This window comes from Eucyclogobius newberryi, unplaced genomic scaffold, assembly GCF_026437365.1.
Source record: "Eucyclogobius newberryi isolate DKJ021-1_F unplaced genomic scaffold, fEucNew1.0.hap1 SCAF_20, whole genome shotgun sequence".
Lineage (NCBI taxonomy): Eukaryota > Metazoa > Chordata > Actinopteri > Gobiiformes > Gobiidae > Eucyclogobius > Eucyclogobius newberryi.
This window is the reverse complement of record NW_027315835.1, coordinates 24,835,413-24,852,033: the sequence shown is the minus strand read 5'-3', so window position 1 is coordinate 24,852,033 and position 16,621 is coordinate 24,835,413. Positions and strand designations below refer to the sequence as shown.

Below are 16,621 nucleotides of genomic sequence, written 5' to 3'. Positions count from 1 at the left end.
CCTCCACATCCACTGTCTGAACATACTCGGGCTTTTCTAATCTATTCGGTGTTTCCAACTTGTCTGGTAGCATCTGGAGCTCTTCTTCTGCTAACCTCTCCTTTAAAACTGATTTTGACTCATGGTTTAGTCTTGTAAGTGCTTCGTTCCTAACCTCAAGTTCTTTACATCTCTGTTCTGATGACTCTAGCTGTGCTTTGGTCTCATGCAGTTTGGCATTGGAAGCTTCAAGGAGCTCATGGAGATGGTATTTGTCAGGTTGTAAGTCTTCATCTTCCATGTCCAAAGAGAAGCCCAAACCTTTTAAAGTGGCTTCCTTCAGCTGGAGTTTCTTTTCAGTGTCTTTGAGAGTAGTCCCAAGCTCTTCCAGGGTAACTAGAGCTTCATGGAGCCTTAAAGACTTTTCATTGAGCTCCCTCTCATAGTACTCTCTGTCGATGGCATTAGCTTGATTCTCAGCCAGCTCGGCTTTTAAAATCTTGAGCTCCTCCATGACAAGATGATGCTGCTTGCCGCCTTGCTGGCAGATCAACTCTGCTTTTAGACGGTCGATTTCTCGGTCAGCTTCAGTCAGCTGGTTGACGATCTCCTGACATCGCTGTTTCAAGGCCCCGTTCTCACAGGTCAACAGTTCCATCTTCTGGGAAAGCATTCCGATGGTCATCTCACTTGTCTCAGAGTGATTCTCAAACTTGGGGCAAGAACTGAAAGGGTGTTTGAGCCCTTCAAAGCTTTGCTTCTGGACTTTCCAAACTGCTTCCTCCATGGTTAAAAGACGTGCCTCATACTCTCGAATGCTTTCTCCTGCCTTGGCTAAACTCTTCCTTATAGTCTCATTTGTGATCTCCTGTTGGCATTTCCAGCTTTCTAAAATCTTTTGGAGTTGTAGTCTATCAGGTATATCACGATTGCAGCTATGTGATTTGAGCAAGGAAGACAGCTCCTTGGTGGTGAAAGTTTTGTCAGTTATAATGTCTTCTAGCTCCTGAATTGCCTCGGAGCTGTCGTGAAGCAAGAAGCTAACAGTTTTTAGAACGGGTTCAGGGGGTGGTGTGTCAGAAAAGTAAGCGTCTTTAATGGGCAGGTGAGAAAGCGTGAGGCCAAGCTGTGCTTGCATACTGCGCTTTTTCAGCTCTTGCAGCTTCAGGAGTTCTTTGGTCTCCTGGTACTTCCTGGCCAAGCTCTGTGCCTGAGAACTAACCAGCTCGCTCTTCTTCATCTGGGCCGTCACATCGGCCTCCAGACCCAAAGGGGGCTCCAGCTTGGAAAAGGGGACCAGACAGTTGGTTAACACACAGCAGGGGACACACAAGCTTGCTAATCATTATCTGTTTAAACTAGCAATCATTTACTGCTACTTCTAACAAAAAAGGTGACATTACTGTTAGCATTCACACATCATCTTAAATAAAAAAAATCTGAGATAAAATAGTGATTCATAGGACGGGAGAGAGCAGTATTCTGTAAAATATTATCAATGAGACACTCCATCAGGCAACTGCCTTAGCTCTTCTAGTTTGGAGACAAATTAAATGTAACTTAACTTTTAGCAAACAAACAGGTATCGTAGGGAGACTTGTGCCACGTTTTGACTGGCCCTGCCCCTCCAGTTTGGTTTACTTTGGAGCACTTGGAACGATTCTGTTAATGGTGGAGTGCATTTCCATGATAAGGGCCTGGCTCCACATTGCTGGACCGAGCTCTGCTATGTAAGCCACTGACCTCGTTCAAATAGTAAGTTTTTTTTTAATATATAAAAACTAAATTGTACCTGAAAATACTTTTTAAACACAAGGCCGATCCAAACAATTCACAAAAAGACGTTTAGTAATTCCAAGTTGGTGGCACTGTAAGACGTGGCTAAAGCTAGAGTAAACAAGTAACCACTTCTGGTTCATACTCTCCATTTATTTCACTTCTCTCAGTTTTAACGTCTCTATATAATGCACTGGACTAATGAGCACTATGCACTGAAAATATAATATATTCATTCGTAATTCGCGTATTGTGTGTTGATAAACAGGAAATACCCAGTTCTAGATTGGATTTGCAAAGCATGGGGACTCAACATATAAAGTTACAGGCAGTGTTTGGTGACAAATTATTATTTTCATTTCAAAGCCTGTTTTTGGTACTTTTTACGCTCCGCTTGTGTCACGTAATTCTACTGGTGTGGTTCACTTAATCATGATAATAATGTGCAATACTGTGATATGTCAATCGTTCCTGTGTAATATTTTCTTCCCATACAACAGCTATAAGTTATTATTAAGAAGATTATGAGTGTTATTTCTAAATGATCTGTTTTTATTATTATACTTCTGTTCCTAATCTGTTTTTGTACCTAGTCTGTGTTGCAACATTGGAATTTCCCCATTGTGGGACAATAAAGATTATCTTATCTTAAAATAGTTGAGACACTTGTGGACGTCTCATAAGCTCCAAAGTAAACCAGTGGAAACGTGGCTGTGGAATCTAAATGCACACAATGGAACACTACAGAGAACTGCTTTCCAAACTAGAAGATTGCTTATAAGTCCCTTGTATGAATTTTGGTATTCACATTTTTTTATGTATCCAATTGATCCACAATCAAAAAACACTCATCTCTCCCGTTAATGATGTGATGTGAAAGCAAAGAGTTAAATGGCCAGTTGTTAGTGAATCAAAACAGAACATGCACATTAGATGGTTATACATTGGAGTAAATTATGTAATATTAGTTTCAGCTGCATGGGTTCTTTAGGATGGAAGGAAAACACACTTATCTGTGTCACGTCTTCAACCTGACCATTCCCTGAACTCTGAGCTGAGATGGTCAACAGACAATATATCTACCCTTTCATTTTAGGTCACACATCAACCAACCAATAAAAGTGTTACATATAAAAATGACAAAACAGAAGTACAGCATTTCATTAAAGAGCTTATAAAATATATAAGGTACACTTGATGGTCTTACAGAAGTTAAAAGATGTAAAAAGCGAATGATGTTCATGCACATAATTAGAAGTCAAGCGTATATACTATCTATTTATGCATAGAAGATCAGACTTAGCAAATGTGAATAGCAATAACTGTAGAGTAAAATATTCATGTTGAATGGGCAAGAAGATAAACTGATATTATATTATTGGAAAAATGTGTGTAAAGGTTGCAAAAATAAAATAATGGAATTATACAAAAATAGAGGTACATTCCAATGTAACCAAAGGCAGCCTTATTGCATATATATTTATGTATATTAGCTTTTCTTTTTTGAACCTGTGAAGGGAATCTTTATTGCAATTAATCCACTATTTAGAATTGTAATGAACAAATGTTTGAGGAAATTGCTAAGGCTAGCATGCTAAGTATCTTCTAGCATGAGTTCAGATCTATAACAAGTTAAACAGTTAAAGCCGATGTAGTACAAGGATTTTAATATTTCAAACATGCACTGAATTCATACTCATACTCAGTTACATATTTTTACATGAAACATGACATGCAGCGAATGTTATGAGAGGGATGGCAGAGGCATGGTATGAGACAGTAGAGCAGAGTAGAACTCACAGGAGAGATGTAACCGGTGCGGACGTCCTGCTCCCTCCCAAGAGAACTCCTTAGCTGCTGCTCCAGCTGCTCCTTGTGCCTGTTGGACTCCAGGAGCTGCTGGTGACAGCTCTCCAGCTGGGATTTCAGCTCCTCCATCTAACAGCATCAACAATGGTAAATGGTCACATTCATTTCGCGCTTTTCTACCTTCAAGCCACTGAAATGGGTTCCTTTACATCAAGGAACCCATTCATACACACACAGCCGACCTTCAGATCAGAAATCGAGCACTCTGTGCTAATGACCCACCAATACACCAAGGCTTTAATTTTGAGGAATCATTGTAAAACAACAACATGTACCACTGACTTACCTACTATAAAGCCTACAACTGAAGCTTTTTCTACTACTATAAAGCATGTACTTCCAATTACGGTAATAAATTTGATTGATTTGTAATTTTAATAACTGACGATGGCAAAAAGTATGAAATTGTCATGGAACATCTTTTCACACCTCTCACTCGCAACTGCTCAATGAAAGAAAAAATCAATACCTAGTGCTGCAGCAACTTTCCTCAATATACTTCATTGAATATTTTTGAATAGCAAAAATGTTGCTAAAATTATTGTTTCAGCATTTAATGTAACTGTGTGAAATCTTATTTTAAAACCTATTTGTATGACATCTGTTCAGGTGTAACTCAAAACTATTGTGTAAATCAGTTAAGTTTCACTTTTGATTTGTCTGAATATGTATCAAAAGGCAGCATGCTTTAAATTCACATTTACGCTTTAACAACGTGACCTGACGGAAGAGGACGGCTTTGGCGAAGCTTGGATAATATTTTAGTTTTTCCAGCAACTTCATGCGGACCCCGGCCACATCTTTACACAGATGCGGATATCTAAAGCCAAGGAACATCAAGTTAGCACAGAAAGAACTTTATTATTTTAGTTCTTTGTACTTCTTTGACATTTTTGGTAGGTTCCTACTTGGAACCGAATAATGGTGCCCAGCCCTAGGGAACAGCAATCATCGCACTGATGACTTTGATTAAAACAGTGGGAATCAAAAAATGTTTTTGGGGCCATAATGCCCAGCCCTACGGGCAGAGCAGCACAGGTTTCCCCTGACATCTTAAAGTGTGTCTAAAACTTACCCCTTGTTTGTAGGTGTCCAGCAGTTGCTCTAGCTCCGAGGCCTGTTGGAGCTGCTGTGCTGGGGCCAGGGGCACCCTCCTCTCCTCTCTGATAGGTGTCTTCTCAACTTGTCTCCAGTGTTGTTCAATCACCTCTTCCACTCTCTGCTGCCTCTCCACAGAGCCGGGCCCTCCGCTTTCCCCAGTGCTCTCCGCCTCAATCCTTCCTTCCTCTGCGGGCTCCACTGCCGAGCTACTCATGGACTCGTACCTCTTGCGTCTCTCCTCCCTGCGGCGGCTCTTCTCCAGCTCTGCCAGGTCGGTTGTACGACTCTCAGCCTCCTGAGCCCTCTGCTGGGCCAGGGCCTGGGCGATGGGTCTGAACTCTGCCCAGTCGAATGTCTTGGATCGACCCTCTCGCCTGCGCTCCCTGGCCCTGCTCTTGGCCACAGAGGGCGAGTCCACGGAGGACGTCTCGGAGGAAGGAGAGTCTTGGGTCACATCTGGTCGCACCAAACCTTCCAGAGGAGAGAATGAGCAGTGGTCCTCAGTGGAGCTGGAACACAAACATTCTTTTTTTAGCTTCAGATGGATAGAAATGCTGCATTACTTGGTAGAGACTAGCTGCATGTCATATCATAATATACCTATATCGACTGGTCCTGAACGCCCAGATTGGTTCACTTTAGAGCACGTTGGAACAGTTCTGTTAACGGTAGCGTGTCTCCATGCTCAGGGCCTGGCTTTGAGTCCAGATGCAGAGCTCTGCTATCAGAGCAACTGACCAAATATAACTAATGCTTTATTAATAAATCAAATCAAAATCCTTCCAAAATGATACTTTTTACAACTGAGGCTGAAAAAAAAGACGTAAAGTAATTCCAAGTTTGTTTGTGTGGAGTCAACAGGAAACTACTTCTTGTTCGTACGCCACTTTTTCTGCATTTTTTTTGTACTTTTCTGCAGCACGTTTTAACATATCTTTACGTAAAGCATCGGGTTTGGCTAATTTCTGGTGTATTATGCACTGGAAATATAGCAGTTTGGGTCTTGACTTGAGTGATGGAACAGGAAACAGCTGATACTAACGTGCACTAGCCTTGTTTTTGCTTTGCCATCTAGTCTCTTCTACATTCTACATTCTCTCTTGTGCCATCATCTTGCGCTAAAACATTCAGGGAGCCAAAAGAGATCTTTATGGACTCAATATCTCTGTACATTCTCCCTAAAAACAACATTAAAACTGCAAGTAGTGATAAAGGGCCCTAGCATCCTTTGCAAACACAGAAGGGCACGCTTCAGTGGAAAGGCTGCCCTTCAACCTTGACCTTGCATACTGTTCAAAATTGCAGGTGCCACGTGTGAGATAAAGGTTTCTGTCCCATTAGAACTTTGCAAGGGGCGTTGGAGAGCCATTCTACTTCACATATCATTATGTCCAGGTCATCAAAATACACAAACACCTCATTATGTCCAGATCCACTGACATTTTCAAAAGTTACAAGGATCTTCCTGCTTTCAAAATGGCTGCTTCATCAAGAACTTGTTAAGACCACACCCTAAGACGTACGCAAATTATTTAACATAATTTGATCCCATACTTGTCCTGATGCTGCCTCAATTTGGAGTGCGTTGGATAAAACCCTAGGATAAGTTAAAATACTGGGATAGGATTTTGGACGTCTCAAAATTTCAACTAAAATTGCAGACGAGGGCGTGGCCAAAATATAATTTTAATCTGTCTTGAGATGATCTTGAGATGTGTGCCAAGTTTTGTCCATCTACAATGAAGAAATAGGCTCCACCCCCTCCTATCTCTTAATGTATTTTGATGGTCCAGATGGTGCTACTGAGCAAGTGGAACTTCAAAAGCAAACTATGTGATTAAAGCGTGTAAATTTGAGTGGAGAAGTTTAAGTTTAAAAAAATGTATATATAATTAAATATGGCCGCAAGGGGCGATGATTGGCCCTCGCCACGCTGCCGGAACAGGAGGGGGCGCTAACGCGCCCAAATTTACCTTTTATTACACCTACAGCTGAATCCGTGATGCTGTCGCATCTTCTTCCCTTTGCTTTACATATGAAGGGAAAAGTTTGCAGCTCCGCCGCACTAAGTCCGTAGCTCTTAGAATCAAAATTTGAACTTTTGATGGCCCACTCCTGAAGATGAGTCTCACAACATTTTAGGTTAATTGGGCTAAAGCCCTTGGAGTTCGTAAAAGTGTAAAATGTCAGCAATGTTCACATTTCAGAGATCTGGTGATTTCCCAAATGGAATAACATGGAAGATTTCTGTCACCGCTACGGCAAAGCAGTAACAAATATTTTTTTGATCGGGATGCCAAAATTTAATTTTGTGCCAAATTTCGTAAACTAAACATTTTACCCTCCATATACAATTTTATTTCACTCTGCAGGGGGCGCTTTTGCGCCAAATTATTATTTTTTTTACTTCAAGTAGGTTTAGCGCAAAGAGTTTAACAACTGATTTTAATTTGATGCAATTCGGACTTTATCTGCGCAAACGGGAAATTTCCTAAATTCTAGCAAGTTTGCGGCTTTGCAGCACAGACCATAATTTGAATAACGTTTAATGTCCCACTCCATTTTCATAAAATTTCAGCTTTTTAGGGGCAACACCCTGGGAGGAGTTCGTAAAAGTACGACATTTGGGAAAACTCCCTAGTCATGCTTAGCCATTTTTGAACCAATATGGCTGACATTTGGTTGGGCGGACGGTGTTGCGTAATATTTTTTACTTCTCTTGTTATTTACTTCTCTCATCTACCTCTGCGCCAAATTTCATGATTCTACGATCAGATTTATTTTGGGTCATTTCCTATCACTCAATGCAATTTTGGTACATTTGGGGGCGCTGAGGTGCCGATTTTTTTTAATTTTAGAAGGCGATAGCCAGAATGTAGAGAGGCATGATTTTTAGAGGTGTGCACATTTTTGTGTCAATGTTCACTGGGTGAAAAATAGGGGGGTTGGTCCCAAGAAGAAAGAAAGAAAGAATTAAAGCCGCGGTAGCGGCGATGATGGCTCTTGCGACCGCCTTCCTAGCCCGACCGCCTTCCTAGCCCGACCGCCTTCCTAGCCCGACCGCCTTCCTAGCCACACCGCGCGACCGTGTTTTGATCACGATTGCCCTGACACTGCATTCTCTTAGACTTTAGTCTTTAGACCGTACCACCTTCTCCCTGTACCTCCGTCACCTAGCAAAAGAGACCCGCCGCTAATGCTGATGCTAACGCTAAGACCACGGCACGAGAGGAAATAAAATACAATAATAAAAACAAAAGAAGAAGAGGAAGTGAAGGCATTAATTGCGCCCCCTTCTGGCCAGTTGTGAAAATACACAATTTCTGCAATGCGCTTTTTTTCCATGGTGTCTCGAGGAGAATATAACCCATGAGTTTCAAACAAATCAGACAATGTTGTGTTTTTCACACAATGGATAGGGGGCGCTATAGAGTAAATTTGTTATATTATTATTATTTCCAATCAGACCATAAAACCCCATTAGTGAGTGAAATATGAGCTCCGTAGATTCCATTAGGCGTGACAGGAAAATAAGCCTTTTTTAAAGGCGTGCTACGAGGAGAACGTAAGGACTATCAAAAATGTTTTCAATATTTATAAAATTTCAATGTCTTTAGATGCAAAAAGAGTTATTTTGAGCTCAATCGGACAAAAAACCTAGGACAAGTACAATTTTGGGGGAAAAAAGTCAAACATGGCGGCGCCACTTCGATTCAACATGGCTGACTTCCTGTTTATCATACAGCGATGCTGCCAGGTGTGTTTTACTCGTCAAAGATAGCTCTATCAATGTTCCAAGTTTCATGTGCTTAGGCCAAAGATTAAGAGTTTCATATTTTTTCTTTTTTGAACTAGTTGGCACTGTTGCGACGGATGTTCTCGCGCTTTCCTACCTCATGGTGTGGGTTCCTGGTCACTGACGGGTACTTTTGTTAATTTTGAGTTTGTGTTTTTGGCCCTCTATACAGTAATAATGTTCAATTTTTGCATTACATGTTTATATGCACGGAACGTGCAAGAGATGGGGAACGTATTCGTGAGCTACTTAGCGCAAACGAGTGCTTTACATGGGGACCCCATGTAAAGCACTCGCGGTGGTCATCCCCATGTAAAACACTTGTTTAGTGCGCACTTTTGCACGGGCTTCGCCCGTTTACAGCAGTAATGTTTCATTTTCCTACTACTAATTAGTATGCACGGGACGCGCATGAGTGGTGGAGTGAGTTAGTGAGTGTTTAATTAGTGAGTGTTAGATTTCGTGCGCACTATGTGCTGCGCACGGCCTTACGGAACTAGTAGGCCTCTTGCCAGCTTGTGGTGCTCGGGCCTAATAATCATAATAATAATCTTTGAATGTTGCACATGTTTTAACTCTTAAATGGTAAAAGTTAGAATTATGTGACAGATTTGATATATATAATAATATACATATAATACAAGTTCATGTCAAACAGATTGCCTTTTATGATTTTTTAATACAATTTGAAGGGAGAGATAGATAGGACCTTAATTGGAATATCTGTACATCCAGCTCATAAATGTGCTAATACATTCCATTGGGTTCGTTCAAATTCAATAATGTTTGTAAATTATGTTTCCCCCCCAGAAAATTTACATTTTGTGTAAAGGTCACCATGACTACACCTAATGTTATATTCAAAATCTAATTTATATCTTCATTGCACATGGATTTTGACAAAGTTTGAAATGTTTTCGTTGAGAAGCGTGAGAGGAAATGTAAAGAGAATATGGTGCGACTAAATTCCTGGGGTTAGGGTTCATCACTGAACTGTTATTTTTGATACCATTTACTTTCATATTTCACACTAGTCCAGTATACAATGGAACCAAACCTTGCTACATCGGGGGCAGTGGAGGGTCTGACGTTCTTCATGACCGCCTGGATCCAGTTCCTACGAATCCCTGCCGTCATGGCAGACAGAGTGTGAACCCCATCCTGCGTCTGATAAGGAGAGCAAACAGCAATGTTTAATCGTCTTTGTGAGAGCCAACAAACTATTTTCATTAAAGCTCCTTCCCTTACATGAATTTGAAAACCGTAGTTGCGTTGGGCCTGATATTCTGTTACATTGTTGCAAGAGGAAAGATCAATCTCGCCGTCCAGGTCAGAAGCCTGATGAGAACAACAACTTGATGAGACTGAGAAAGACATACAGACACAGACAGTGAGAAGGTCTACCCACCTCTTCAGCGATGGAGTCCTTGTAGTATCGCAGACTGTGGTCCGTCAGCACAAACCAGTACTTTTTCCACTGCAGAGCACACAGTCAGTGTAAAACAGGATACACAGCCCTTTCCCTGTTCCCTTATCAAGACTACAATAAAGTACGGCCACAGGATTGGATTGGAGTTCAAATCCAAAAACTTTTTATTATTTTTTTTTAATACAAAGCAAAACACTTTGTGAGTCAATCTTGATTTTCATTGCTTTAAAATATACCATACTTGTCTGACTGCTTACGTCTGAATAGCACATCACAAATGTTACAACGGAACACTCAATCGCACAAGCTCAGGAGCAGATCGAACCAGATGTCAATGAAGACACAGACACAGGTAAATCAGCTCACAGAGAGTAATCAAGGACCGAGGAGACAGTAGGGACAGCTGTGATGTGTTTTCTATTTGTTAAAATTCAAAATTGTGTGTGTTATATTACAATTAAACTCATAGTCACGGAAAATGTTGTATAATTAGACCTGCGCCGCAGCGGACCGCGAGACCCCTGGTTAAAAAGACAACCGTGTGTAACCCGTGTGTAAATATCTCATGTTACAAATGTCTCATGTTATTGACAGGTGAAGCCTGTATATGTACAATTGCTTGTTTCTTTGTAAATTTGGTTGGAGCGGCTTTGATTCAGGAGCACTGTATAGCCTGAAATGTACGGTAAATGTATAGGCCTGCCCTATGAAGCAGAATTACAACTGAAAAATTACCTGGCCTTGTTCGTCAAGCTTCACCATCCAGCCTTTCTTGAAATTCAGTAGGTCAGGCTGGAATAAGACATTATATGCGTATTAGAAAACAGAAAAAATAACAGCTGCCTTAATAGTTTCTGCATTGCCATGCAGCACAGACTGCTGTTAGCTGTTGTATTATTTAGCTTGGCAGCAGGTATATCCACTTTGAGTGTAGGTGAAGAAGCCAACATGCCCACTCTGAATGAAGCTGGCCTGAACTCTGTAGAATGGAGCGGATTGTATTGGAGTGACAGAGCACAGAGTCAGGTCAGCTCCTCTGCACTGTGGTGACCGTGGCTGCATCTCAGTTGTTCAATCATACCTTCTCAAAGCCTTAACTCCTCCTCCTGCCAGAGAAGAGGAGCCCCCCGTCAGGCTGGGAGTGGCTAAAATCAGCTGAGTGGAGCTGAGGCTTTGATGAGGTCGGACTGGGAAGCAGAGATGCAGTATGCGTCCTGCAGGTGCTCATACTCACTCAGTAACTGTTTGTGACTTGCATTTAGCAACATTTAACAGTGCGCTCAACACAAGCACAACAAAAGTTAACCTTTTCGCAGAGGTAGAGGGGGAACTACTGCCCTCAGCAGCGTGGAGAACTGGTCAACAACATTCACACCAAGAAACACAGTCGCTGAATCCTGTGTCCAATGATACAACATTTGTGCTCAATCATATGATGAGGATGTAGTTTACATGTGTTTGAAAAAGAAATTGAAAACATATTGTATGTACGGCGTATCAGCAACTCTTCCTGCTCTCTTTAGCAATCAAAGGCCTTTTTATCTTAATGTGAGAGCATGTTTAGGACTCAAATGTGGAAAGTTAGTAAAATCCAATTATTTCTTATATAATCTTATATGTTAGGTAACAGAGGCCTCTGTTCACCATTAATTCCCTTTAAGTGTGTTACCAAACCACATCCAGCACTCAACAAGGTGTCTTTTGGACTTTTGGAGTACTTAGACCAGGGGTGTCAAACATGCAGCCAGAGGTTTTAAATTGGCCCGCAAATATATATTATATTTATTAATTTCTGATCGATATAACTTCATGTCCCACAATCCTTACCAGTGCCCACCCCTTCCCCGCTCTCCTCAGCACTGCTGTGCTGCTGGAGCGTCATATTTTACATTTGACTTGAGCAGAGGGTTTGGGGCGGGGAAAGAGACGTGTAGCTTTGGGAAACACGTGTAAGAAAGAAAGATGGTTTGTGGACGTTAGAGTTGTGCTAATGTGTAACTAACAACAAGAAAACAATATTTTGTGATAACAGCTCTGTGAGGAAAAAATCCAAACCACTGCTGTAAATACTATTGTAACTTGCAATATTTTTTCAAGCTATGGAACTTGTGTCCTCACCTATGGTCCTAATAAAGATGAAATAAAAATAAATAATAAAGCATTAACATTAGTGAGTGAATCTGCTGTGAGCTCTGACAGTGTTCCATACTAATGTGACTGAAGAGCTGGACACTGAGGCGGTCTGTTTGCCTTAACCCGACCGACTTGGTAAAAAAAATAGCCAACTGAAAAAAAAAATACCAGCAACTTTGTCAAAGTGATGCCAATTTTATTTTTTTTGTCTTATATCTCGCCGACTCACCGACCGTTTTTCAAAAAAGCGCTGTGTTGAATAATTTTTTATCACTGGAACTCGCTAGAAATATTTTAAAGCCGAAAATGTCGCGACAACCGTCGAGAAATGTCACCAACACAAACGGAGAATGTCTCATTGAATGTTGAATTAGAATCACGATGCCTGGCGGCCACTGCGGGTCACTGGCAGTTAAAAAAGCGACAACATGTGTGTTCAGTGTGTCAGTGACTGATCGGTCGATGCGAGGAAAAAGAGTGAGAATTAAGAATAAGTTGATGGTTTTAAGACAGACTGATACGTGGCGTGATGTGCTAACCGAGCATCCGAGAATTCAATCTTATCTTAAACCAACAGATACTGGTCGCAACAGGATTTGACAGGGGCTTGAAATATGCAGACATGCATCATGTCATGTATGATGACCAAGACGTCGAGAATGAGGATTCTACTACAGAGGCGAATGCCATGACGTTGATAATGCAAGCTGCACACGTTAAAACTCTCCCTGACAAAATTCCAGCCACATCAAAAAGGTTTACAGGTATTTTTCATCCAAAAAATCAATCAATATTTAATTTATTAACATCCACACTTGTCGTTGTCACTTTATTTTCAAAAGACGTTATTTAAATGTTTTTGTGAAATTATCAGCTCATATTGAGTTTGAGCATCATATCATAAGTCCATATTCCTGTTCCTGCTGCTGATGCATGAGTATGGACTCACCCGCTTCAGATTTGTGCAACAGTGTCTAAAATAACTATTACTAGCAATATAAAGCTATTTAATTTGAATTGCTTTATTTTTGATGGTATGTTCGGCCCGCGACCCAAAATTAGTTTGACACCCCTGACTTTGGCATTTGATTCAGTTAGAACTGATCCTGTGAGGAAAAACCTAACCTGCAGTTGCTAATTTTCACAAAGTTTCTAGATTCTAGGTTTTAGTTTTTAGAACAGCCAATAGAAGAGTCGTGTCTTACAGTCATGACGGACTCTGTGGTCCTTCTGTCCAGGGACTTGGCTCTCCTCAGCGGGGGCAGAGTGGAGGGGAAGTCTTGCCCTTGCTCCTAGAATGGAAACAGAACACATTTCACACACCACCAAAAATTATTCCTCACCATTTTGCAAACTCGTCAAACAATTGACTTTCTAAATATTTATAAGAGTCCTCTCAAATAAAGGAGACATATAATACTTTTTTGGGTACCGGTACTTAGTATTAAACTATAACACATAATGATCATTAAAAAATGCAATTGATCTAAAACACATTCATAATAGAAATAGGTCCATTGACTGACGGACTTTCCCTTTCTTTCTCTCTGCCGTTGGACTCAAGAACACTTCTTAAACACCTGTCACTTTAACTATAATTTAATCAATCAATCACCATCTGCACTGCACCTGTAAATTCAACTTTATTAAATTTTGTGAGCAATCAAGCCTCAGTTGCTGGAAAATACTGAAATACGCAAACATGCAAGAATCAATCTACATGTAAATACCACTTTAGAGTACACTCGCAGTGAGGAAACACCGCTCATTGAAGTTGATTTAACATAATACAGAATTCCCCCTAAAATATTTACTGTGGTGTGAATATTGGTTTAAAAAAAAATCCCAATATTTGCAAAGTGTGAGGCAGCTGGTGGGAAAAGGAAGTGTGTAGCCCTACGGAAATACCACCACAGAAGGGAAACTGGATCTGAACACGGCTCATGCAGACGACCTCTGACCTCTGACCTCTTGCACTAAAAAAGCATGATGGAGGGAACTGAAAGGGCTGAAAGAGAGAGGCAGAGAAGAGGGAAGTGAGAGTACCTCTGGATGAACTCTCCGGTGCTCGCTGCGGCCTTGTCTCCCCTCGCTCCTCCCCTCGCTCCTCCCCTCGCTCCTCCCTTCACTTTTTCCGAACTCCTCCACCTCCATCTTCTCTTGGTTCTCCAGGTCCAGGGCCTCCAGCTTCTCGATCACACCGGAGCGACTGCAACACAACAGGACACATTTACATTAGTATACAAACACAGCCAACACATTAAGGGAAAAAACAAAAAAGGACATCTAAAAAGGCCATAAAAATGTACTGGTTACAGCCACACACTCCTGTATGCAACTACATTTTCTTTCTAGGTAATACACAAACATGAACATGTGTTAGAGGACAACATCGTAGAGGTGGAGACATAATGCAAATCTGATATTGCAACTGTTGTTTTGGAGCTCTCAAATCGCCGAAAAATTGTCCATTGCGCCTTTAATGTATGTAAAATAGCACAATGTGTGTAAATCAGCACGTGTATGTAAAATAGCACAATAAAACAAAAAAATATCATTGATGTTAGCCTTTTTAATTCAGAAATGATTTGATTAAATCGGTTTCACGGGCAGAAAACTGTTTCATTTCACAGAAACAGCTCATGTTAACAACCACTTGAGGGCAAATTACAGATATTGAATATGAGGAGAAAATTCTTATTTTCCATCATAAACAAGTCCAAATCAATCTTGTATAATATCTGAGAATACATTAGTTCCTATGGCAGAATGCTCAAGTGTCCTGTCCTGGCATGGGGGTGGTTCTGAAGGAAGGCGGTAGCGGTATCTACGTTGAGAACTATGAATTATGTTAAACTACACACCATGAAATGGGCATGATCCTTTCTCTTCCTCTTTTTAACCGTAAGCCTTTGGAGCGCAATTATGATTTCATAACATGCACAGACTATGACATGTTTACACCCCTGTTTATACATTGGTTCCTCTCACAGCAAACCAGTCTGCACTGATAAGTGGAGTGAATGTGAATTCTACAGGTGTGCTGACTGTGTGTGATAGTGTTTTGATAGTGAGACTCTATTAAAAGAGACTTCTTGTTTTATTTTGAACAAACTGCTCAATCAGTACAATGTTCTGCTGAAGTGTAGACTTGCATATCGTGACTTGGACACGAGACAGACTTGAGCCACTATTTTTGACTTCAGACATGACTTGATCAAATGGACTCGACTTGGGACTGGACAACTTGTTTTTCAAGGTATCGACAACAGTATTCCCTTTACAGTGGATAGATGTTTCTGTGAAATGAAACGCTGAAAGTATACAAGTCCCTTCCGTCTCTCTATTTGTGACCAAGATTTTAAAGTAGGATAATTTACAAAAGTTCTATGAATTGCCAAAATACAAACTGTATTCTGTAATTTTGTGTAATGACTTGAAAAGACTTGAAATTCAAACCATAGTACTTTGACTTTCTAATACTTGACTTGGGACTTGAGGCAACACAAGCATCTAACAGCAACCTGTCCAGAGACTGCAGGTGGAAAGAAATTGGAACATGACATGTTCAGACCACAGAATGCTACAAGCTATTTTGTATCTGCATATACAATATGGTTAATATGTGTGCATTGTCCCATATCAAATGCATCAATTAAAAAATCCGAATCCGAGTTTGTGTCTGTGTTTGGGATGTCTTGCCATGTGGGGTCAGGGGGTTGTGAGGGTGGTTGGGTCAGGTATGGGCATGTGGGATTGTTTTTAATGCATGACTTTGTGTTACATTTTTTTGTATGAAATGCACTTTATAAATAAAGTTTGATTGATTGAAAAAATACCTACGAATTCTGATCTCTGCTCCAAACATCGTGTTTTTATGGACACAGAACTAGCTGTGGATCTATCAATTTAAATAATCGATTGACTATTAGAAATGAATGAACCTCGATAAATTAAAATGAGATTACTTGCCCAACTCCTAACAATGAACTCTTGTTTCCCTAACCATCTCTATATTATAATCATTATTGTATTTTAACAAAGAATAATTGGTTTTGTGTTTTTTTCACCATGTGGTCTAATCTAGTTTCAATAATACTTAAAGGTTGAATGGACGTTTTTTTTGTGCAAATCTGAGTCTCATTTCCTCGTGGCGTGGACTGCCAATTAGTCCTGCCACGTATCAACCATAAAACACACCTACTGCTCACCTGCAGCCGCGTGCGGCTCGTCCCCATGAGAGCAGCACTTTCCGCGTGTCTAAGCGCATTGATCTATCATAATATAGTTCCCTCAGTGTACGGGACAAAATGAAGACAGAGAAAGACAGTTCGAGCTGACTCAGAAGAAGTCTACGGGAGACGAGAGATGCGATGCGATCCGTCGCGCTAATAAACAAACATATATGTGTGTTGTATCAGTCCGCACGGGGGAGTGCGCATGCGCACTTCCGCTTGAGTTCTCAAATCGCCCATTACCCCTTTAATATAATCAAAAAGTTTAGAATTGTCATTGACCTTTTTTGACAACCATACTCC

General features: G+C 40.7%; 1 protein-coding gene across 4 annotated transcripts in view; it reads right to left on the bottom strand.

Annotated features, from left to right (window-relative positions):
• mprip (myosin phosphatase Rho interacting protein) overlaps positions 1–16,621 on the bottom strand; it is an 85,777-nt gene that overhangs the window by 17,598 nt on the left and 51,558 nt on the right. For 2 of the 4 annotated variants that reach the window (XM_072455999.1, XM_072455997.1), the window contains exons 8-16: positions 14,130–14,292; positions 13,289–13,375; positions 10,686–10,742; positions 9,930–9,998; positions 9,770–9,859; positions 9,579–9,688; positions 4,700–5,234; positions 3,556–3,693; positions 1,202–1,261 (exon numbers count right to left, since the gene is read on the bottom strand). In XM_072455999.1, coding sequence (XP_072312100.1) covers positions 1,202–1,261; positions 3,556–3,693; positions 4,700–5,234; positions 9,579–9,688; positions 9,770–9,859; positions 9,930–9,998; positions 10,686–10,742; positions 13,289–13,375; positions 14,130–14,292 — 1,309 coding nt within the window. The remainder of the gene's footprint in view (positions 1–1,201; positions 1,262–3,555; positions 3,694–4,699; positions 5,235–9,578; positions 9,689–9,769; positions 9,860–9,929; positions 9,999–10,685; positions 10,743–13,288; positions 13,376–14,129; positions 14,293–16,621) is intronic. The other 2 variants (XM_072455998.1, XM_072456000.1) reach the window with 2 other exon arrangements.